Source organism: Marmota monax, unplaced genomic scaffold (assembly GCF_021218885.2).
Source record: "Marmota monax isolate L192 unplaced genomic scaffold, Marmota_monax_Labrador192_F-V1.1 WCK01_AAM20220418_F8-fsc00100, whole genome shotgun sequence".
Classification (NCBI taxonomy): Eukaryota; Metazoa; Chordata; class Mammalia; order Rodentia; family Sciuridae; genus Marmota; species Marmota monax.
This window is the reverse complement of record NW_026693872.1, coordinates 4,384,393-4,408,033: the sequence shown is the minus strand read 5'-3', so window position 1 is coordinate 4,408,033 and position 23,641 is coordinate 4,384,393. Positions and strand designations below refer to the sequence as shown.

At 40.2% G+C, this 23,641-nt stretch overlaps 1 protein-coding gene across 1 annotated transcript in view; it reads left to right on the top strand.

Annotated features, from left to right (window-relative positions):
* Nucleotides 1-241: 241 nt before the first annotated feature.
* Nucleotides 242-23,641, top strand: part of LOC124105372 (nmrA-like family domain-containing protein 1) — a 31,767-nt gene continuing 8,367 nt past the window's right edge. Inside the window, exons 1-2 of the mRNA XM_046462510.2 lie at nt 242-421; nt 23,321-23,559. Coding sequence (XP_046318466.1) covers nt 382-421; nt 23,321-23,559 — 279 coding nt within the window. The 5' untranslated portion in view covers nt 242-381. The remainder of the gene's footprint in view (nt 422-23,320; nt 23,560-23,641) is intronic.

The window sequence follows — 23,641 nt, the reverse complement described above, 5'->3', positions numbered from 1 at the left end:
CACGCAAACATTCCCTATTAGTGTGCAAAACTAATGTACTCTAATTAAAAAAATAGAGGGTTGGAAAAAATTGCAGTGTCAGAGTGAGTAAGTCAGTGGGTTAACAAGGACAGGGAGGGGCAGCATAAGGGGTGTGGTCATGGTGTATAAAACTTTCACGCAAGGAAACCTCATTAGTATACAAAACCAATGTGCTCTAATTGAAAAGATAGGGGCTTAGAAAAAATTGCAGTGTCAGAGTGGGGTGTAACAGGAAAAGGAGGAGCAACAGAAGGGGTGTGGCAATTAGCTGTGGTCTAAATTCTCACACAAGGAACAAAAGTGTGTGTGCTCCAGAAGAAAGCTCTGCTACTCCATCAGTTCTTTTCTTTGCCCAGGAACATGGCCAACAGGAAAGTAATTGCAGTGTTCGGAGCAACAGGTAAAGAAAAAGTTCTTCTGTTTAAGTGCATGCTGATTTTGCTCAATCTCTCTGATTTTAACTTCAGAGCCTGTAAGTGTGGGTTGAACAATGAGCCTTTGGAGAAAATTAAGAAAGACATCCTATTGCTTGTGCTGTTGTGTGTGTGTGTGTGTGTGTGTGTGTAACTGGGGATTGAACCTAGGGCATTGCTCCTTGTTTTGTGTTTTTGATGTGGGAGGGGGCAGATTGATTTAACTTGATTTGTAAAGCATGACTTCTGTGGGACAATGGCAACTGACATAGTCTCCAGATGTCAAATGACATCTTCTCTATCTGGGGCTATCCTCTGGAATTCTTTCTCCACTCAATTCCTGATAAATGGCAAGAGCAAGTGTGAGAGGCCTGTGGGTGTGTAGACCAATACTCCATGGGTTCTGAAAGGGTAGAGGGGTTGGGAGCATGCCAGAAGCTTGATGCCAGAAAGCTCAGTTCTTATCTTCGTTGCCTAACCAATAATGAGGACAAGGATTTGAGAAAAAGCAAAAAGTTTTATTGATTTGCAAGCAGAGGAGAAACATGGGACTCCTGTCCCAGAGGCTGTGATTCTCTCTGCCAAGGGGAATACAGGGCTTTTAAAAGAGGGATACAAGGGCTGGGATTCAAATATTATCAGTACATATAATTAATTAGAGTCCATCGGGTGTCCTTGAGAGAGCCATTCCTCTAGCTTCCAGGCCTAGCATTTCTTTACTATTGTGGGCAGTGATGTTCTTCTGGGTAGTAAAGGACATGGTAGCTTTTCTGGGACAGGAAAAATGTTAGTTTTGTTTCCCCTACATTTAGGGAGGAAGAGAGGGTGAAGAAGAAGAAGAAGAAAAAAATGTATCAGGGCTAGGGATGAGCTCAGTGGTAGAGTACTTACCTGGCATGTGCAAGGACCAGGGTCCAATCCTCAGCACCAAAAAATAAAATAAAATAAAATAAAAATTCAGTTTTAAAATAAGTCACCTAAGGTCAAGTGGCAAGGGTTGTATTCAAAGCATAAAGTGGAACCCTATTGCATACATGAGGGACCTCTCTCACCTGGGAAGATATTGAATTAGCCTCCCTAATCCTATTCTGGTCTCCCTTAAAGTCTGTTCCCTAATGGAGTCATCTTTGCAAAAATGTTAATCAAACCAGATAATTCCCCTTCTATTCTCATTTTAGCCTCCTGATGATCCATTCAAAATCCTTGGATAATGCATGTCCTGTCCCTGCTCAAAAATCTCTCATCACCTGCTGCCTCTCTCCAAGGAAAATGCATTCCTGCTAATGGCATGCAATACCCACATCAGTGGGCCGCCTATTCCTCTATCCTCCTCCTTCTGCTCCAGTTACTCTGGTTTTCTTGCTGTTCCTCAAGGTGTTCCCACCTCAGAGCCTTTGTGCTGGCTGCTCCCTCACTGAGGATGATCTTTCCCAGGTACCCATACTGTTTTATTTCTCCCATCATTCAAAGCCCTATCAATGTCACTTTCTGGGGCCAGGTGCAGTGGCACACGCCAGTGACTCAGAGACTGAGGCAGGAGGATCACAAGTTTGAGGCCAGCCTTGGAAACTTAGAGCTGGGGATCTAGCTCAGGGTTAGCCCCCCCCCCCCTTGGGTTCAATTCTCAGTTCCACAGAGAGGAATAAAAGATGTCACTGTGAGGAGTTTCCAGACTTTCATTTTAAAAGTTTCAATGCTATTCTCATCTGGTCACCATCTGGTTCCCTTCCCTGCATGATTTATTCTATTACTATCTGCCTCTCCACATTAGTAAACAAGTTCAATGTGGACAGAGATTTTTGTCTGGAGGAGGGCAAGCACTAAAGCAGAGAGAAAGGTGAAATAGGTCCTCAAAACCAACAGCCAGGGTGGGGGCCCACTGGCAAACACCAGTAATCTCAGCTACATGGGAGGCCAAGCAGGAGGATTTCAAGTTCAAGGCCAGCTTCAGCAGCTTAGCAAAACCCTGTCTCAAAAAAGAGACACATAGTGGGCTGGGGTTGAAGCTCAGTGGTAGAATGCTTACCTAGCATGAGTGAGACACTGGGTTCTATTCTTGGCACTGTATATAAATAAACAAAATAAAGGTCCAAAAAACAAATAAAATTTAAAAACACCAACTTTGTGGAAGCCACAGTTTTTTTTTTTTGTTTGTTTGTTTTTTGTTTTTGTTGTTTGTTTGTTTTGTGGTGCTGGGGATTGAACCCAGGGCCTCGTGCATGCGAAGCAAGCACTCTAGCAACTGAGCTATATCCCCAGCCCCTTGAAGCCACAGTTATTTAAAAGAGAGAGAGAGAGAGAGAGAGAGAGAGAGAGAGAGAGAGAGAGAGAGAGAGAGATAAAGAAAACTAACAAAAAAGCCCCAGCAGTCAGGCAAGTTATTGATGTTAAAAGGAAAAGAACAAAAGTCAAGGGGTTGGGGTTGTGACTCAGCTGTAGAGCACTTGCCTAGCACTGTGAGGCTCTGAGTTTGATCCTCAGTACCATATAAAAATAAATAAAATGAAGGTATTGTGTCCTACTGCAACTAAAAAAAAAAAAAAAAAGGCAAGAAGTTGGGAGAATAACTGTATTAGACTTTCCAGTGATGGCAAAGATTTCCATCTTCCTTGAAAGAGAAACCATTGAATTCTGAGCAGAGTAATGACATGAGTTCAGTATTGAAAGGATCATTTGAGCTTCTGTTTTGTGAAGAGACTCTAGGGAGCAAATGCAGGAGCAGAGAGACCTGCTAGGAGGTTGTTCTCATAAACCAGGCAAGATGACAGTGGCTTAGAACACAAGCAGTCATGGGGTAGTGGGGAGTGGTTAGAATCTGGACAGGTTTGGATATACCAAATGTCAAGAGTAAGAAAAGAGGAATGGAGGATATCTTCAAAGTTTTCTGGCTTGAGCAACTAGAAGAAGAAAACTGAGATTTACTTTAAGTGTGGAAGACAGCGGGGAGGTGCATTTCAAGGAAATCCAGCAGCTCAGTTTTAGTGTCCTTAAACTTGTTCAAACAGGCTTGTTTGCACAAGCAGTTGGCTAAGGTCCTTGGCTTTGGCTACTAAAGGAATCAGGTTAGATGTATCAGAATTGAAGTTTGATTTCTAGTTAGTGAAGGAATGGGCTGCTTACCTTCTAACCCAGTTCTTGTCCTTAGTTGTAAATTCTGGACTCTGGGTGTGTTTATATATTTGAGATTGCTAGATTTTGCAGATAAAAAACATAAGATGCCCAGTCAAGCTTGAATTTTAGATAAACAATGAATCAATTTTTTTTATAAAGAATATCCAAATATTGCATGAGACATACACTGAATTTCTTTACTGTTGATTTGAAATTCAAATTTAACTGCGTGTTCTGCATTTTATCTGCTAACCCTAGTGTCAAGCCTTTCTGTGCCAGACTTGAGAGTGGCTAGGTTCAGGCGCAGTGGCGGCTGCTGTTGCTGGTTTCTAGAAGATTAGGAACTTCCAAAGCTTTGGTGCAGATTTAGGAAGTCTGTTCTATACTTGTTCCTAATCAAGGGCTCTGCCCAAACCTATGGGCCAAGCTGTGATAAAAAGCATTCCTTCAAGGTACCAGGCCCTGAGCTACACTTATTTCACTAATAAAAACTCCCCATGGGAATTACTGGCCTCACCTTATGGATAAGGATAAACGTATCCAAGGTCATGCAGTTGGTAAAAGCCTTCCAGTCAAACCCCAGTGGTTTTATCTTTTCCACCACTTAGTTTATACGTTACCTTAGGCAAGTTACTTAATTTCTCTGAACCTTAACTTTCTATTTATAAATTGGAAATTGTCATACAGTTTTTTTTGTTGTTGTTGGTTAATGGGGATTGAATCCAGGGGTGCTTTATCATTGAGCTACAATCCCAACCCTTTTAAAAATTTTAAATTTTGAGACAGGGTCTTGCTAAGTTGCTTAGGACCTCACTAAGTTGCTGAGGCTGGTCTCAAACTTGAGATTCTCTTGCTTCAGCCTCCCAAGTCTCTGGGATTACATATGTGCCTCAGCACACTGAGCAGAAATTGTAATTCTGTCTTAAAGGCTCACTGTGAGAATTGAGATGAAGTATGTTAAGTGATCTGTCCAATGCCCATTATTTGCTAAGAACTCAAAACCAAAACAAACTTAGGATCTATCCATCTCTAAAACATGTATTTGAAAAATAATATCTTTCTGTGGTTTCTGAAGATCAAATGGAAATGACATTTAAGGGAAAAAGTTGAAGTACCCATTTAATGCACATAAAGCCTCTACTCCAGACCTTGGGACTTGTGCAAAAGAAAAAAATAATAAATAAATGAGGGATGGGGCTGTAGCTCAATGGCAGAGTGCTTGCCTCACATGTGTGAGGCACTGGGTTCAATCCTTAGCACCACATAAAAATAAACAAGTAAAATAAAGGCATGCTTTCCATCTACAACTATAAAAAAATTTAAAAATAAATGAAAGAAAAGTCCTCTTTCAAAAGGAGGTAGTGACATCAGAGATGCAAGGATACTGCACAGGCTAGGGAAGCTGGGGAACCTGAAGGGCCTGCTCTCCCTTACCTGGGCTCTCATCTCAATCACTTACTTTTTCTTTTTCTTTTCTTTCTTTCTTTTTCTTTTCCTTTCTTTTCTTTCTTTTTTTTGGTGATGGTACTGGGATTGTATTCAGGGGCACTCTGCCTCTGAGTTACAACCCAAGTCGTCCTTTTTAAATTTTTTTTTTTTTTTTTTAATTTTGAGACAAGGCCTCACTAAGTTGCCAAGGCTGGCCTCAAACTTATGATCCTCCTGCCTCAGCATCTTGAGTGGCTGTGATTACAGGCATATGTCACCATACCTGGCCATCTCAGATACTTTCTGCCAAAGTAAGGGATATATGTTTGTACTCAACTATCTGGAAGCTCCCCATTTTGCAGATGTGGAACATTCTTACCATACTCAGCGTAGGTGTTAAACCTATAGCGTATGCACTTGAACATCACACTCTTAGCAGTATCTCTAGTGCCTGCCAGCCAAATGCTACTCTCAACATGAAATCATCTGGGAAGGAACTGGATTCAACAGGCCACAATCCAAAACAAGCAAGTGGGACATGGGACAATTTTGTCTGACATGCATTTGTACTGTGGAGGCAGCTTTTTCAGACCAACAATCTTATTGGTATATTCTGTTGGGTTAGAGAATGGGGTAAAGTAGATGAATTTCTCTCACATTTTGCTTATTGAAACATGAAGGTATGAGTGGTTAGGAGAGCCTTGCTCCAGCTCTTCTTATTTTTACCTCTTGGTCTATCTTATTGGCTTCTCCATCTCATGCTGGTCCAGATAGGATTGCCCACCACCAAAGCTGAGCATTGAGAGGATAGAGGTTTCAATCTTTCCACTAGATTCATTCATTTAGTGAGTAGTATTGAGACCTTATGATGGACCAGTCTCAGCACTTAGCTGGGAAGCAGGGATAAAGAATGAACAGTTTTGGGGCTGGGGTTGTGGCTCAGTGGTAGAGTGTTTACCTAGCAGTGGTAAGGCACTGGGTTCTATCCTCAGCACCACATAAAAATAAAGGCATTATGTCCATCAACAACTAAAAAATATTTTTTAAAAAAAGAATAAACAGTTTTTATCATAAAGGATAGCCTGGTTTACTAGGAGGGATGTAAGGAAATAATTATACTGGTCAATGTTAGGAGCTGATTTGTGCCATTCTTTCCCTCCAAATTCATATGATGGAATCCTAACCCCCAATACTTCAGAATGTGACTGCATTTGGAGAAAAGAACGCTTAAAGAGATAATAAAGTGAAACCATTAGGGTAGAGTCTAATCCAGTCTGATTGGTATTCTTGTAAGATGAGAAAATTTGGGCCTAGATATCAGGAATGCTTATGGAAAGAAAAGACCATGTGAGGATCAGTGACAGTCATCTACCAGTCAAGGAGATAGGGTTCGGGAGAAACCAACTGGAATTAAACCTTGATCTTAGACTGCTGCCCTTCAGAACTGTGAGAAATTTCTGTTATTTATGCCATCCAGTCCATTATGGCAGCCCTAGAAAACTAGGGAAGTGCAGTGGATGAATGGATAAAAAAATGTGCCGCAGTCTGGCTGGGCACAATCAGGAGCCACTTGTCAAAAGAAACTAACTTTATTTTTAGAACCACACACAACAAACAAAATAGTCTCTCAGGAAAAACCCTCAGAGCCTCAACTGCCACCACCGGCTTTCCACAAGCCTCTCTCTCCCACCCAAGCTTCTCCCCACCTCCCACAATCCTCCTGCTCTTGAGGCCGATTGGCTGGGTCACGTGGGCGGAGCCAAAAAAGTCCCCCAATGAGCAGCTCCGTGGTCTGAAAGGGCAGGGAAACAGTCCAATGAGCATCACCGCAGAGGAGCCAATCAGCTAGATGTTGCTGGGGCCGAGGAGCCAATCAGCTAGATGTTGCTGGGGCTGCTGTGAGCCAATCATCAGCCGGCAGCTGGAAGTTTGCTGGCAGCTGGAAGTTTGCTGGGGCCCCTCAGGCTGTGGCTCTCAACATCTCCCCCTCTCTGTTTAAACAACAAGCATGTGGCTTAGGGACCGTGCCTGTTAGGCAGTCCAATTCAACATATGGTCCTTACCCGTCATCGGATGAACTGACCTCTAGGCGTCAGCCTCCTGTCTTAGGTTGGTACCACTGCAATTGGATCATACCCGTCACTGACTACCGGTCCAGCATACAGCCATACTTGTGGATAGGCCTTTGCACCTGTGGGGGGGTGAGGTTCTTTGCCTCACCTCTGTTGGCCCCCAAATTTTAGACCATCACTAGTAGAGGAGGATGCAAAATGCCATGACATTAAGCCAATTGAGGGCTCCTTTGAAAAATTGTACCACCGGTGACATCATCAGCAAAAATACCCCAACACTACCATAAGTCGCTGCACCAACAGATAGTTCACAATGCATACAGGTGAGCTCACAATGTGTCCAGGCAAGTTCTGCAAGCAGTTCAGTGATGGCTATTGTAGAAGCTGTAGATTGGTTTTATCTTTGACTTCACCAGCACTGGGATGAAGATAGGAATTCTGGCAATAATGGCTAAAGAAAAAATTATGTAACATTCCAGAAGGCACTAAAAGAAAACAATTTTCTTAACAATTTACATTGTCTTCACCGGCACTGGGATGAAGATAGGAATTCTGGCAATAATGGCTAAAGAAAAAATTATGTAACACTACAGAAGGCACTAAAAGAAAACAATTTTCTTAACAATTTACATTGTCTTCACCGGCACTGGGATGAAGATAGGAATTCTGGCAATAATGGCTAAAGAAAAAATTATGTAACATTACAGAAGGCACTAAAAGAAAACAATTTTCTTAACAATTTACATTGTCTTTAAGAGAATTATTAAATATAATGAAAAGGAAAGGTGAAAGTAAACAAACAGATCTGTTAACCTTCTTTTTTGTTTACATATTAAAACAATCCTCAACAGTTGTTTACCCAATTTAAATTAAACCATATAAATCACGTGAAAAAAAATATTTGGATCCATTTTATCATGAGCGCTCATCATATATGATATATGGACATACGTACATTCAAACATATAACACAAAACACAAGTGTGCACACATAATATAATACATACAACACATAACATTATAGTAAAGGCCTTATAACTTTTTACAGGTGAAATCTCCATTGCAATGTTTAAAAACTCTATAGTCAAAAAATAGAACTGATCATCAAAACATTAACCTAGGTCTGTATGAGCTCAAAAAACAAAATAGAACTTCATGATATGGCAAAGGGCAATAATAAAATAGATATTGAAAAAAGCATCCTGGTTCTGTTGCAGATGTAAGAATAGCCAAACTGGAGTTTTGGATATCAGTTGTTATGGATTTGAGCCAAATCATCTTCTTTTTGGTCTGTAGAAATCGCTTTAGTTAATCTTTCTGGAATCCAAATCGGCTGCTGTTCTCCCTGTGGAAACACATAAACAGACCCTCGACTCCAGACAATTACTGGGTCAGGACCTTGGTTAATCTCTCTGGAATCCAAATCGGCTGCTGTTCTCCCTGTGGAAACACACAAACAGACCCTCGACTCCAGACAATTACTGGGTCAGGACCTTTCCATTGTCCTGTTAGAATATCCTTCCAAAGTACCTTGGGCTTATGTACATTTTTTGGACACATATGCCTTTCCGCAGCACTAAGTCCTGATGAATCCAAATTTAAAAAGTTTAGAGTAAAAAGGGTTATTTTAAGTTTATCTTTGGGGAATATATACCCCTTCCCAATTCCTTCTTTTTGCTTTAATAAGTACATTTTAATAGTTTGATGAGCTCTTTCAACTATGCCTTGTCCCTGTGGATTGTATGGGATTCCTGTTATATGAGTAATGCCAAATGTTGAGCAAAATTGTTTAAAAGAGGTAGAAGTATAACCAGGGGCATTATCTGTTTTTAACTGTTTTGGAACACCCACAGTGGCAAAATTTTGTAAGCAATGAGCTATAACATCTTTAGTTTTTTCTCCGGCATGAAGGGAGCCCATCAAAAATCCAGAAGAAGTATCAACTGTAACATGCAAATATTTTAATTTTCCAAATTCTGGCAAGTGTGTGACGTCCATCTGCCAAATATGGTTAGGTATCAATCCTTTAGGATTGACTCCAAGATTAACTTGTGGTAAAAAGGTCACACAATTTTGACATTGTTTTATTATTTGTCTAGCTTGTTCCTTAGTTATTTTAAAGTGCTTTTGTAAAGTATTAGCATTGACATGGAACTTTTTATGAAAATTTATAGCTTCTTCTAGTGTAGAGAAAATATGTATGTCATGTGTAGTTTTATCTGCTAAATCATTGCCCAAACTAAGGGCTCCAGGCAATCCTGTATGTGCCCTGATATGTCCTATAAAGAATGGATCTTTTCTGTCCCAGATTAGACTTTGTATAGTGGAAAGCAAAGAGAAAACAGTAGAAGAAGGGGAAATCCTACCAGCATCTTCAAGAGATACTATAGCATTAACTACATACTGACTATCAGAAAATAAATTAAATACAGAATCTTTAAACATCACAAAAGCTTGTAAAACTGCATTAAGCTCTACGCAGCTGGAAGTTTGCTGGGGCCCCTCAGGCTGTGGCTCTCAACAAAAATGAGGCATTTATACACAATGGAATATTACTCAGCAATAAAAAGAACAAGATCATGGCATTTGCAGGGAAATGGATGGCATTAGAGAAGATTATGCTAAGTGAAGTTAGCCAATCCCAAAAAAACAAATGCCGAATGTCTTTTCTGATGTAAGGGGGATGACTCAAAATGGGGTTGGGAGGGAGAGCAAGGGAGGAAGATTACCTAGATAGGGAATAGGAGTGGGAGGGAAAGGGAGGGAGAAAGGGTATAGCATGGATGGTGAAAGGAAACCCTCATCATTATACAAATTACATGTATGAAGATGTGAATTTGGTGTCAACATACCTTATATATAATCAGAGATATGATAAATTATTGTAGAATGGTGTATTAATAATTGTAATGCAAAAATAAATAAATAAATAGAAAGTAGAAAACAACAACAACAAAATTAATGGAAGTGCATAATCTTAGTTTTTAAAAAGTCACTAGTCCTTCAAAGCTTACAAAGAAAATCAGCACACCCAGCCCTAACCCTGTCCACATTTGACTCTTCTGTTTATACTGGTATTTGTCCCATCTCCATATTTCAAATTAATAATACAAATTGATAATATTGTTATTCATTTTTTACTTTTAGATTGTATCCATTGTCTTTAGCTCTGCTTCCAAGCACATGCTTTCTTTTCTCCATCCTGCCCACAAAGTTTATAACAATTTGTGTATATATATATATATATATATATATATATATCATAGACTATTATTATTACTACTGGTGCTAGGGATGGAACCTAGGGCCTCACGCATACTAAATACATACTATAGGCCAGGCATGGTGGCGTATGCTTATAAATCTATCTACTCAGGAGGCTGAGAGGCAGGATAATCTCAAGTTTGAGACCAGCCTCCACAACTTAGCAAGAACCTATCTCAGAATAAAAAATAAAATGGCTGGGAAAGTGCCCCTGGGTTTAATCCCCAGCACCAAATAAATAAATAAATAAATATTATATATATAAAATATTTATTTATATATACTATTTATTTATTTATATATACTATTTATATAATCTATATAATATATAGATTGTATAAATATTACATATTTATATAATCTACATAATATTTATTTTTTAGTTGTAGCTGGACACAATACCTTTATTTTTTTATTTTTATGTGGTGCTGAGGATTGAACCCAGGCCTTCACATGTGCTAGGTGAGCACTCTACCACTGAGCCACAACCCCAGCCCCTGAAGTATATATATTTTACCACTGAGTTAAATGCCACAGTCTGGCTGGGCACAAATGCCGCAGTCTGGCTGGGCACACAATCACGAGCCACCACACAGCTTGTAGATTCAAACAGCAACTCTTTATTCCCGAACTCACACCAGCCATCTACAATCACATTCTGGGGAAATCCACGTTCTCTGCCCAAATCCACGTTCTCTGCCCAAATCCACGTTCTCTGCCCAAAATCACCTCCACTGGGCTTCTATCTCCAAAATATACTGTCTGAATCCCGTGAGAACTCAAGGGGAACTCAGGCAGCAGGATACGCCCTATTCCCAGCAGGAATAATCTTAAACCTTAAACCTGGAACCTAAACTGGGAACGCCCTAAACAAGATTATCTTAAAACCGGGAACACCCTAATCTGCCTTGGTCCTTGAGCAAGGTCAAGTACATTCAATGTCACTGCAACATGGGGTACGCTGGCAAGGAAATTGTCATACTTACTTGGCTAATGGCTCCCAGCATCTCCCCCCTTCTGATTAATTAAACAACAAGCAATGTGGCTTAAGGACCGTGCCTGGTAGGTTGTCCAATTCAACATATGGTTCTTACCCGTCATCGGAAAACTGACCTTTAGGCGTCAGCCTCCTGTCTTAGGTTGATACCACTGCAATTGAATCATACCCGTCACTGACTACCGGTCCAGCATACAGCCATACTTGTGGATTGGTCTATGCACCAGTGGGGGGGTGAGGTTCTTTGCCTCACCTCTGTTGGCCCCCAAATTTGGCCTTGGTGCCAGTGGGGGAGTGAGGTTAATGTGGCTTATGGACCGTGCCTGGTAGGTTGTCCAATTCAACATATGGTTCTTACCCGTCATCGGAAAACTGACCTTTAGGCGTCAGCCTCCTGTCTTAGGTTGATACCACTGCAATTGGATCATACCCGTCACTGACTACCGGTCCAGCATAAGCCATTGGCCCCCAAATTTTAGACCATCACTAGCAGAAGGGAGGAGGATACAGAAATGCCACGACACCAAGCCAATTGACGGCTCCTTGGGAAAAATTGCATCACTGGTGACACCATCAGCAAAGATATGTCAGCACTACCACAATTAACATGGGGTGCGCTGGCAAGGAAATAAAAATTGCATCACTAGTGACACCATCAAACGATAGTTACATAGTCCAGGCAAGTTCTGCAAGAAGTTCAAAGCAGAGGAATCTATCAATATGTCCATTTCCTCCCAAAATCCGTTTCCTCCCAAAGTAAGTTGACTCTTTGATTGAGCATTACTAATGCCACAGTCTGGCTGGGCACAAATGCCGCAGTCTGGCTGGGCACACAATCACGAGCCACCACACAGCTTGTAGATTCAAACAGCAACTCTTTATTCCCGAACTCACACCAGCCGTCTACAATCACGTTCTGGGGAAATCCACGTTCTCTTCCCAAATCCACGTTCTCTGCCCAAATCCACCTCCACTGGGCTTCTATCTCCAAAATATACTGTCTGAATCCCGTGAGAACTCAAGGGGAACTCAGGCAGCAGGATACGCCCTATTCCCAGCAGGAATAATCTTAAACCTTAAACCTGGAACCTAAACTGGGAACGCCCTAAACAAGATTATCTTAAAACCGGGAACACCCTAATCTGCCTTGGTCCTTGAGCAAGGTTAAGTACATTCAATGTCACTGCAACATGGGGTACGCTGGCAAGGAAATTGTCATACTTACTTGGCTAATGGCTCCCAGCATCTCCCCCCTTCTGATTAATTAAACAACAAGCAATGTGGCTTAAGGACCGTGCCTGGTAGGTTGTCCAATTCAACATATGGTTCTTACCCGTCATAGGAAAACTGACCTTTAGGCGTCAGCCTCCTGTCTTAGGTTGATACCACTGCAATTGAATCATACCCGTCACTGACTACCGGTCCAGCATACAGCCATACTTGTGGATAGGTCTATGCACCAGTGGGGGGGTGAGGTTCTTTGCCTCACCTCTGTTGGCCCCCAAATTTGGCCTTGGTGCCAGTGGGGGAGTGAGGTTAATGTGGCTTATGGACCGTGCCTGGTAGGTTGTCCAATTCAACATATGGTTCTTACCCGTCATCGGAAAACTGACCTTTAGGCGTCAGCCTCCTGTCTTAGGTTGATACCACTGCAATTGGATCATACCCGTCACTGACTACCGGTCCAGCATAAGCCATTGGCCCCCAAATTTTAGACCATCACTAGCAGAAGGGAGGAGGATACAGAAATGCCACGACACCAAGCCAATTGACGGCTCCTTGGGAAAAATTGCATCACTGGTGACACCATCAGCAAAGATATGTCAGCAATACCACAATTCGCTGCACCACAACAAACGATAGTTACATAGTCCAGGCAAGTTCTGCAAGCAGTTCAAAGCAGAGGAATCTATCAATATGTCCATTTCCTCCCAAAATCCGTTTCCTCCCAAAGTAAGTTGACTCTTTGATTGAGCATTACTTGTTGAGTTCTTCACCAGCACTGAGATGGAGATAGGAATTCTGGCAATGATGCTAAAGAGACATTATCCTGAAAAGAATTATTAAATATAATGAAAAGGAAAGGTGAAAGTAAACAAACAGATCTGTTAACCTACTTTAGAAACAATCCTTAACAGCTTTTTACCTAATTTAAATTAGTAAACAAACAGATCTGTTAACCACCTTTAAAAACAATCCTTAACAGCTGTTTACCTAATTTAAATTAAACCATTTAAATCACGTGAATAAAAAAAATAATAATAATTCGGATCCATTTTTTCATGAGCGCTCCTCATACAAGAAATATGGACATACGCACATACAGACATACAACACAAAACACAAGAGTGTACACAAACGTACAACACATAAGAAAATAGTAAAGGCCTTGTAGCTTTACCTAGGTGAAATCTCCATTGCAATGTTTAAAAACTCCACAGTCAAAAAATAAAACTGATCAGAAAAACATTAACCTAGGTTTGTATGAGCTCAAAAAATAAAAATAGAACCTTATGATGTGGAAAAATGCAATAATAAAATAGCTATTGAAAAAAGCATCCTGGTTAATCACTGTCGCAGATGTAAGAATGGCCAAGCTGGAGTTCTGGATATCAACTGTTATGGATTTGAGTCAAATCATCTTCTTTTCGATCTGTAGAAACTGTTTTAGTTAATCTCTCTGGAATCCAAATGGGCTGCTGTTCTCCCTGTGGAAAAACACAAACAGACCCCCGACTCCAAACAATCACTGGGTCAGGACCTTTCCATTGTCCTGTTAGAATATCTTTCCAAAGTACTTTAGGCTTATGTACATTTTTTGGATACATATGCCTTTCCGCAGCACTAAGTCCTGATGAATCCAAATTTAAAAAGTTTAGAGTAAAAAGCGTTATTTTAAGTTTATCTTTGGGGGATATATACCCCCTTCCAATTCCCTCTTTTTGCTTTAATAAGTATGTTTTAATAGTTTGATGAGCTCTTTCAACTATGCCTTGTCCCTGTGGATTGTATGGGATTCCTGTTACATGAGTAATACCAAATGATGAGCAAAATTGTTTAAAAGAGGTAGAGGTATAGCCAGGACCATTATCGGTTTTTAACTGTTTAGGAACGCCCACAGTGGCAAAATTTTGTAAGCAATGAGCTATAACATCTTTAGTTTTTTCTCCGGCATGAAGGGAGCCCATCAAAAATCCAGAAGAAGTATCGACTGTAACATGTAAATATTTTAATTTTCCAAATTCTGGCAAGTGTGTGACGTCCATCTGCCAAATATGGTTAGGTATCAGTCCTCTAGGATTGACTCCAAGATTAACTTGTGGTAAAAATGTCACACAATTTTGACATTGTTTTATTATATGTCTGGCTTGTTCCTTAGTTATTTTAAAACGCTTTTGTAAAGTATTAGCATTAACATGAAACCTTTTATGAAAATTTGTAGCTTCTTCAAATGTAGAGAAAATATGTATGTCATGTGTAGTTTTATCTGCTAAATCATTGCCTAAACTAAGGGCTCCAGGCAATCCTGTATGTGCCCTAATATGTCCTATAAAGAATGGATCTTTTCTGTCCCAGATTAGACTTTGTATAGTGGAAAACAAAGAGAAAACAGTAGAAGAAGGGGAAATCCTACCGGCATCTTCAAGAGATACTATAGCATTAACTACATACTGACTATCAGAAAATAAATTAAATACAGAATCTTTAAACATCACAAAAGCTTGTAAAACTGCATTAAGCTCTACCTTTTGAGCTGATTGTTTGGGTACTAAAAATGTAAAAGTTTGATCAGGGGTAACTACTGCTGCTGTACCATTATTTGACCCATCAGTGAATATATTTGGAGCATTCATGATAGGTGTTTTTCTTGTCATTTTAGGAAAAACTACAGGATGCTTAGACCAAAAAGACAACAAAGGATTAGATGGTAAATGATTATCAAATGAAACATTAGATTTACACATGATTATTGCCCAAGTATTTAACTCATTAGCTAACTCATCAATTTGATCCATAGTATATGGAGTAATAATTTTATTGGGAGAAATTCCAAACACTCCCTTCGCTGCTTTTATTCCTTTGAGTATTAATTGTCCTACAGCCTCAGGATACCTAGTAAGAATAGTGTTAGGAGAATAAGATAAATGTATCCACAATAATGGACCTTCTTGCCAAAATACTCCTGTAGGAATATTTTTTGTTGGTAGTACAATAAATAATAAAGGCAAACTTATATCAATTCTATCCAAATGTATGTTTTCCATATATGTTTCAATAATTTTTAATGCCTTTCTTGCTTTAGGAGTTAACATGCGGGGTGAATTTGGATCTGATGGACCTTTTAGAATATCAAATAAAGGTCCCAACTCTCCTGTTGGTATACCTAGATAAGGCCTTATCCAATTTATGTCTCCCAATAACTTTTGAAAGTCGTTAAGTGATTTGAGTTGATCTACTCGTATTTGAATTTTTGGTGGACGGACCATGGTTGAGGATAATAGAACTCCTAAATAATTAATTGGAAAATTTAATTGTACTTTATCTATTGCTATCTCTAGATTATAATTTTTTAATAAGTTTGTAAGTGTGGCATAACATTCCAGCAATATGTTTTTATCTTTATGTGCCAATAATACATCATCCATATAGTGAAATATTTGTAGTTCAGGATTTTGATTTCTAAGTGGCTGGATTGCTTTGTTAACATATATTTGACACATAGTTGGACTGTTAGCCATCCCTTGAGGGAGTACTTTCCATTCATATCTCTGATCAGGACCTTCATGATTTAATGCAGGGATAGTAAATGCAAAACGTGGACTATCCTCGGGATGAATTGGAATTGAAAAAAAACAATCTTTAATATCTATAGCTAAAACATGCCAGGTTTTTGGCAAAGCAGACAATTGAGGAATCCCTGATTGAGCAGGTCCCATAACAACCATCTCATTATTAATGGCTCTTAAATCTTGCAATAATCTCCATTTACCAGATTTCTTTTTGATGACAAAAATGGGAGTATTATGGGGAGATATGGAAGGTTGTATATGTCCTTCCGCTAATTGTTGTTTGACCAGATCATGGGCTACTTGTATCTTTTCTTTAGTCAGGGGCCACTGAGGAACCCACACTGGTCTTTCTGATTTCCAAGTAATTTTGATTGTCTCAGTGGCCCTTTCTGAAAATCCAACCCATGTCTGTCTGTTCCTTGATCTATTTGTACTGGTGCTGCTATACCTTGCCCTTGTTTTCCTAATCTTTTTTCTTTCCTAAAGCCTTGTCTAGCTCTAGTAGTGGGCACATTAGGATTGATATTATTTGTTAACGTCAAACCTAATTGATCTAGGACATCTCGTCCCCATAAATTTATAGGAAGATGATCCAATACATATGGCTGTATAGTTCCTTCACATCCTTCAGGATCCTTCCAATCTAATATCATAGAACTTCTATGGGGATTAGTCGCCACTCCTAGGCCTCGAAGCGTTTGAGTGGCTTGTTGTAATGGCCAATGTTTTGGCCATTCTTGACGAGATATGATGCTAAGGTCAGCTCCTGTGTCCAGTAGCCCATTAAACTCATGACCTTGAATATTTAGTTTTAGCATTGGGCGAGAATCTAAATTTAAAGACAACATAGCCCAATCTACACCTGTGGAGCCTAATCCCCTGGAACCTCTTTCTACACTATGACTAGGAAATTTATTATGTAGGCTGGGTATTATTAACAACTGTGCTATTCTATCTCCAGGTGAAATTACTGATATACCTCTTGGAGAACTAGCTATAATTTTTATTTCACCTACATAATCGGGATCAATTACCCCAGGACTTATCATAAGTCCTTTTAATGTAGATGAACTACGTCCCAATAATAAGCCTACTGTTCCTTGGGGAAGAGGTCCTTTTACTCCTGTGGGAATGATTTGAACTCCCATCTCTGGAGTTAATACTGCTCTGGCAGAGGCACAGATGTCCAACCCTGCGCTCCCTCGGGTTTGTCTGATGAGGGATTTAATGGACAATGTGTCCTGGGCACTACCCTGATGGTGTTGCTGGGATCCTCCACTGCCCCGTATATTTGTGGTTGTGGGCCCCGGAGCATTGGGCCCCCCTGTCCGTTTTTTGGCAATGGAGCCTGATGCCTTTCTCCACGATATCTTGGATAAATACCTGGTCTTTGTCCGTTTTTTGATAAGGGAGTACCTTCTATGGTGGTTTGAGAACGGCATTCATTAGCCCAATGTCTCCCTCTACGGCATCGTGGGCAAATACCTGGTATTCTATTCCTTTGATACCTACTTTTGTTAAACCCTCCTCCTATGGGGCAATTCCTTTTAAAATGTCCTGTTTGTTCACAATCATAGCATGTTTTTGGCCTGGCATCTAAAGCCTGTTGTACTGCAGCTGCCAAGACTTGCCCTTGTTCATTAATATCTCTACATAATTTAATATATGTGTTTAAATCTTCATGTCTCCATGGTCTAATAACCTCTCTGCAGCAACGATTTGCTTGGTCATAAGCCAGTTGTTTTATTAATGGCATTGCTTGTTCTGTATCCCCAAAAATTTTGGCAGCCGTTTGAATTAGCCTATCTACAAAGTCAGCGTAAGGTTCATTAGCTCTCTGTATTACCTTAGATAGCTGACCTTGTAAATCTCCATGTCCTTGTAAAGTCTTCCATGCCCTAACTGCGTCTGCAGCAATTTGTGCATATATAGCAGGATCATATTCAATTTGTTGCCGTTGACCCTCATAAGGTCCTTTTCCTAACAACATATCTAGATTTCTTTGAGGATAACCGGCTGCTGCATTTCGCCTAGCTGTCTCCGTGCAAAATTCCTCATTGGCAACCTTCCATAACAAATATTGTCCTCCATTTAGTACAGATTTACACATGCTAGCCCAATCTGCTGGCGTCATGTCCAAGTTAGTAATGGACTCGACCATGCTTACCGTGAAGGGAGCTTGTGGCCCGTAGGTTGTTACAGCCTCCTTTAATTGCTTCACTGTTTTAAAATCTAAAGCACGGTGAATTCGCTGCCCTCCTGCCTGTTCAAGTACAGGGCATGCTAATCTTTGAGGTCCTGTCTCAGGATCCCATTTATCAACTACGGGGTTTGAGGGCCACTCAGCTGTCTCCATCGGTGGGGCTGTTGGTTGAATTACGCCCTCTTGTGATAAAATGGAGTTAGTAACAGCCTCCTGTTGTGGCCTTTTTCCTAACAACCCCTTTTCCTTTAAATTTTCTTCCTCTGTCTGACTAGCTCGAGAGACCTTCTCTTTTGCTTGATCTAAAATGTCTTTCTCCATGGTCTGAACCTCTAACAATTTACTTAACATCTTTTCGGTTTGTTTTTTACTAATTTCTAATCTACTATAAAGATAACGCAACCCAATAAGATAGCATAAAACAAAACCGAAACTGAATGAAACAAAAACGGAATAAAAAATCGTTGTATCAATTTTCTCTTCCTCAGGGCCGACAAACTTCAAACCTTTAGTCAACCATTTTTTCCAGTTTGCCTGAGAAATTTCTAGGGATAGGCAGCTTGAAACAAAAACAAGATAAATCAAAACAATAACACATTGTTTTTTGAGTTGGTCACCCATTCTTTCGCTCTTCCTCAGGGGCGAGCAATTTCACTTACCTCCAAGCTTCAGAAGTTCCCCGTACGAGCCACCAAATGCCGCAGTCTGGCTGGGCACAAATGCCGCAGTCTGGCTGGGCACACAATCACGAGCCACCACACAGCTTGTAGATTCAAACAGCAACTCTTTATTCCCGAACTCACACCAGCCGTCTACAATCACGTTCTGGGGAAATCCACGTTCTCTTCCCAAATCCTCCTTCTCTCCCAAATTCACCTCCACTGGGCTTCTATCTCCAAAATATACTGTCTGAATCCCGTGAGAACTCAAGGGGAACTCAGGCAGCAGGATACGCCCTATTCCCAGCAGGAATAATCTTAAACCTTAAACCTGGAACCTAAACTGGGAACGCCCTAAACAAGATTATCTTAAAACCGGGAACACCCTAATCTGCCTTGGTCCTTGAGCAAGGTTAAGTACATTCAATGTCACTGCAACATGGGGTACGCTGGCAAGGAAATTGTCATACTTACTTGGCTAATGGCTCCCAGCAGTTAAACCCCTAATTTTTATTCATACTTGAGCCAAATGTACACTACTTTACTTCTTACACAATTTGTTTTCTCTTAAATTAATTGCCGTTATTTCTATTTGCTTAATTTTCTTTACATGTACCATTTTTCTCTTATCTCTTTAAAACTGGAAGATTTCTCTGAAAATGATCAAGCACATCATTAATCTGTTGGTTCTGTTTCTCCCAGCAACACTGTGGAGATCTCCTTCCTTAAGTGCTCATTTTTCTGTTTCGGTCTTTCTGTCTTCCTGTCTTCCTTTCTTCATTATTCTAATAATTCTCTTTTTCTTTCTCCTGAGTTTGGTTCCTGGATACTTTTTTTCTTTCTCAGTATTGGGAACTGAACTCAGAGCCTCCTGCATGATGGGCAAGTGCTCTACCACCAAGGCAAACCCCTAGCCTTCTTGGTTTCTTCAGCTTGCTTTACTTTCTCATCTTGGGCAATCTCTGGCAACTTACGTACCTTATACAGAGTGCATGGGAGGGCTGGGGTTATAGCTTAGTGGTAGAGTGCTTGCCTAGCACGGGGTTCCATCCTCAGCACCACATAAAAATAAATAAAGGTATTGTGTCCATCTACAATTAAAAAAATTTTTTTGAAATGCATGGGAGTTAAAAATTTGAGGATGTGTCTGAAATGTCTTCATATAAAATTTTTAGAATTGATCTTTTGTCTAGGCTTAGAATTCTAGATAGAAATTTATTTTCCCCCCTGAATAGCCTTGCTTTGGCTCCTGCTCTCTCAGTCCCGCACCACCACCGCTGCTGATGGTCTGGGGTTTGAGAGCTGATCTCCAGAGCTCACCATTGGCTCATGTAAAACACAAGAAAGGAGTCAAGACTGAGAACACCATTTTATTCATTAGAAGGTTTGTGGGGCAGTTTAAGATTAACCGCACACTCCATCCACTAAGTAACTAAAGAAAGCTTATTGTGAACCACAGATTCCAAATCAGATTCAGATTTGACAGGGATCCATGAAACACACACTCCAGAACTCTGTTCTTATGATGTTAATTAGAAAACTGCAATTTGGTTCTATCACCTCCTGACTACTCCAGTAAAAAATTCTCTCTTCTTTCATTTTCCTCTTCCCCATTCCTCTATTGGTACATGAATGATTGGTATATGTGCACAAGCCTATTGTGCACCTATTACCTGCCTGCTAATGGGTAATCCTCAGAGTTGCTTTACCATTGAGCTATATCCCCAGTCTAATTTTTTTTTTTTAAACCAGTCTTGTTAAATTGCCCAGGCTGGCCTTGAACTTGAGATTTTCCTGCCTCAGCCTCCAGAGTCACTGGGATACAAGCATGCACCACACCTGCCAGCGTGTGTGTGTAAAATATATGTATTCCAAATAGCCAGTGGTATGGGTTGTTTGTTGACTGTGCTGGAAATGAAACCCAGGGCCTTGGGAATGCTAGGCAAGCACTCTATCACTGAGCTTCGTCCCCAGGCTTGCCAGTGGTATGTGTTGGTCAACATCAAATGCAGATAACAAAAGAAAAATATCAGTACTGTGAAAATACCTTTTTGCCCATAGTGCCATGATCATTCAGCACTCATCTTTATAATCCAGTAAGTTATTTTGTTCTTATTGTTTTAATAACATAAAAATTACTCATATACCTTGTTCTACTGGAGAATATTAATTCTTTTTACTTCTCATGTAAAACCAAGAATAATTTTATAACTTTTGTATGTAACTGTTACTTGTAGGACAATCTGTCATTAAGTAGGAATAAATTACTCTAAAAAAGAATCCAAGTTAGTTTTCCCTTCAATTTAACCATGTTGTTGTTTCAGTAAACTTGTTTAAAACAAACAAATCCGTAAATCTGATGCTGTTTTTATCCCATGTTTTAGAGTTGATTTTCCTTTCCCCAGAAATCAACATCTTTTTATCTCCAGGGTTCTGAAATTTCACATTAAGGGATAGTGATGTAGGTCAGCGGTAGAGCACTTGCCCAGCATGTGTGAAACCCTGGGTTCAATTTCCAGTACCGTGAAATAGAAGAGTAAATAAAAATTTGAACCAGAAATCTCACTGTAATGGGGACATTGTCATTGTATTTGGCCCTCACTGACCCCTCAATCTGGGAGCTCAGCCCATCTCCTTGGACTCTGAGATATTATCTCTGATTAATTATCAAATAATTATCAAATAAATTCCACACTTCCATTTTCTCTATTATTTCATTTTGGAATTCCCTTGGCTTGATCTTCTAATTATTTTCTCTCTCTTATTTTCTATTTCTTTGCTTGTTTCTTCTAATCCTTGTAGAGTTCCCAGACTTTTTCTATTGAAATTTTATTTCTGCTCTAATATTTTAAATTCCTCAGAGCTTCATCTTGTGAATGCTTTTTCTCTTTGCCTTTTTTTCCCTACTAATTCTTTCCCCCTTTTGCAGATGTAGTGTTTGGAATGCAAAATCTTCATCAACCTTGGAGAATAGTAATTATTTTTATTTTTCCCCCCTATGCTTTGCACTGTTTCCTTTTATCGGTTTGTTTATTTTGGTTTTGCCTTTAATGTGGAGGCTTTCCTTACACATTTGGTGAACTTTATGGTACCTGTTAATACTTACCACTGAGCAATTTGCTACTTTCATTGATTGAAGCTCTTGGTGCAAAGGGAGAACACATGAATGGTAGACCTTATTTTAGAGTTATCAAGCATGTATCAACTGGCATTTCATAAGAAACAGGTGCCACATATTCAGAGAAATTGCAAAAAAATTAATAAAGTTTTACAGGGAAGAGAACAATAAGGAGTATGTAAGCAACAGAAGGAGGGAGAAAAGGATAAAAGAGATGACCAGAACCTGAGACAATAGTGATATGAAGATGGTCAACTTTACCTTGCCCTTGGGTCTTCTGCTGACCCTTCCCATTGCTCAAACCCAACATGAGGTCAAGAGAACCTATTGATGGAGTCTATCAAGATGAACCTCCCAGGGCACTAAACAGGATGGAGAAAGTCAATGTAGATTTAAAAACACAAAAATCATCTAGGACAGATCTGGCCAATCTGATGGAGAAACTCGAATCTCAGTAACCCAGCAGAGCACCTGGCATATATCAGAGGGCTTTCGGTAAGCATGTCCAGAGTAGATCAACTAGACAAGTGACGATCATATGATCATATTGTGATTGGTTTTGAATGTGATAAAAAGAAATGTGCAAGTTTTCAAAATGTTTACAAAATATAGACTAAGCTAATCATGTAGCTTAGTGGAAGAGCTTGCTTAGCATGTGCAAGGCCCTGCATTTGATACCTAGTCTTCCCGAAAAAAAAAAAAAGTGTGCATACTAGGAAGCTTTTTTTTTTTTTTTAAATAAAATTGTCTGAGGAACCCCCATATAAAATGTATAACTGAATTATATTATAATTGCCCTTGTTGATTCTGGGATAGAGAGGCAAGCACCCTGTTCACCTGGACTTCTTGTTGTCTCAAGCCTTTCCCAATCCTGTTCTCCCCTTGGCTTCTGCAAAGGCACCTCTGAAGTGCTCAAAGAAACTCAGTTGGGGGCTGGGGCTGGGGCTGGGGCTGGGGCTCAGCGGCAGAGCGCCTGCCTCGCACATGTGAGGCACTGGGTTCGATCCTCAGCACCATATAAAAATAAATAAACAAAATAAAGATATAACATTCATCTATAACTAAAAAAATATTTAAAAAGAAACAAAGATACTCAGTTGGGAACTACTGGGGATATCTCAAGTATCATGTGGGTCCCCAAAGTAGGTTCTACAGCAAGCCTACACTGAACAATGAAACTTCCTGACCATTCCTGAACATTCTTCCTGATCTTTCCTGTGTTTCCTCTTCCCCTGACTCTACAGGATCTCAGGGTGGCTCTGTGGCCAAGGCCCTTTTGGAGAGCAAACATTTTGCAGTGAGAGCACTGACGAGGGACGTGACTCGACCAAATGCCCTAGCGCTCCAGAAGCTTGGCGCTGAGGTAGTAAAAGGTGACCTGAATGACAAAGCGTCAGTGGAAGCTGCCTTAAAAGGAGCCTATGGGGCCTTCGTGGTGACCAACTTCTGGGAGCATTTCAGCAAAGACAAGGAAGTGTGTCAGGTGGGAACCAAACTCTTTCTTCTGTCCCCTTTGAGTCTTTTCCCTTTCCCTCCCTACCTATTTCTGTCCTCCCTGGCAGGGA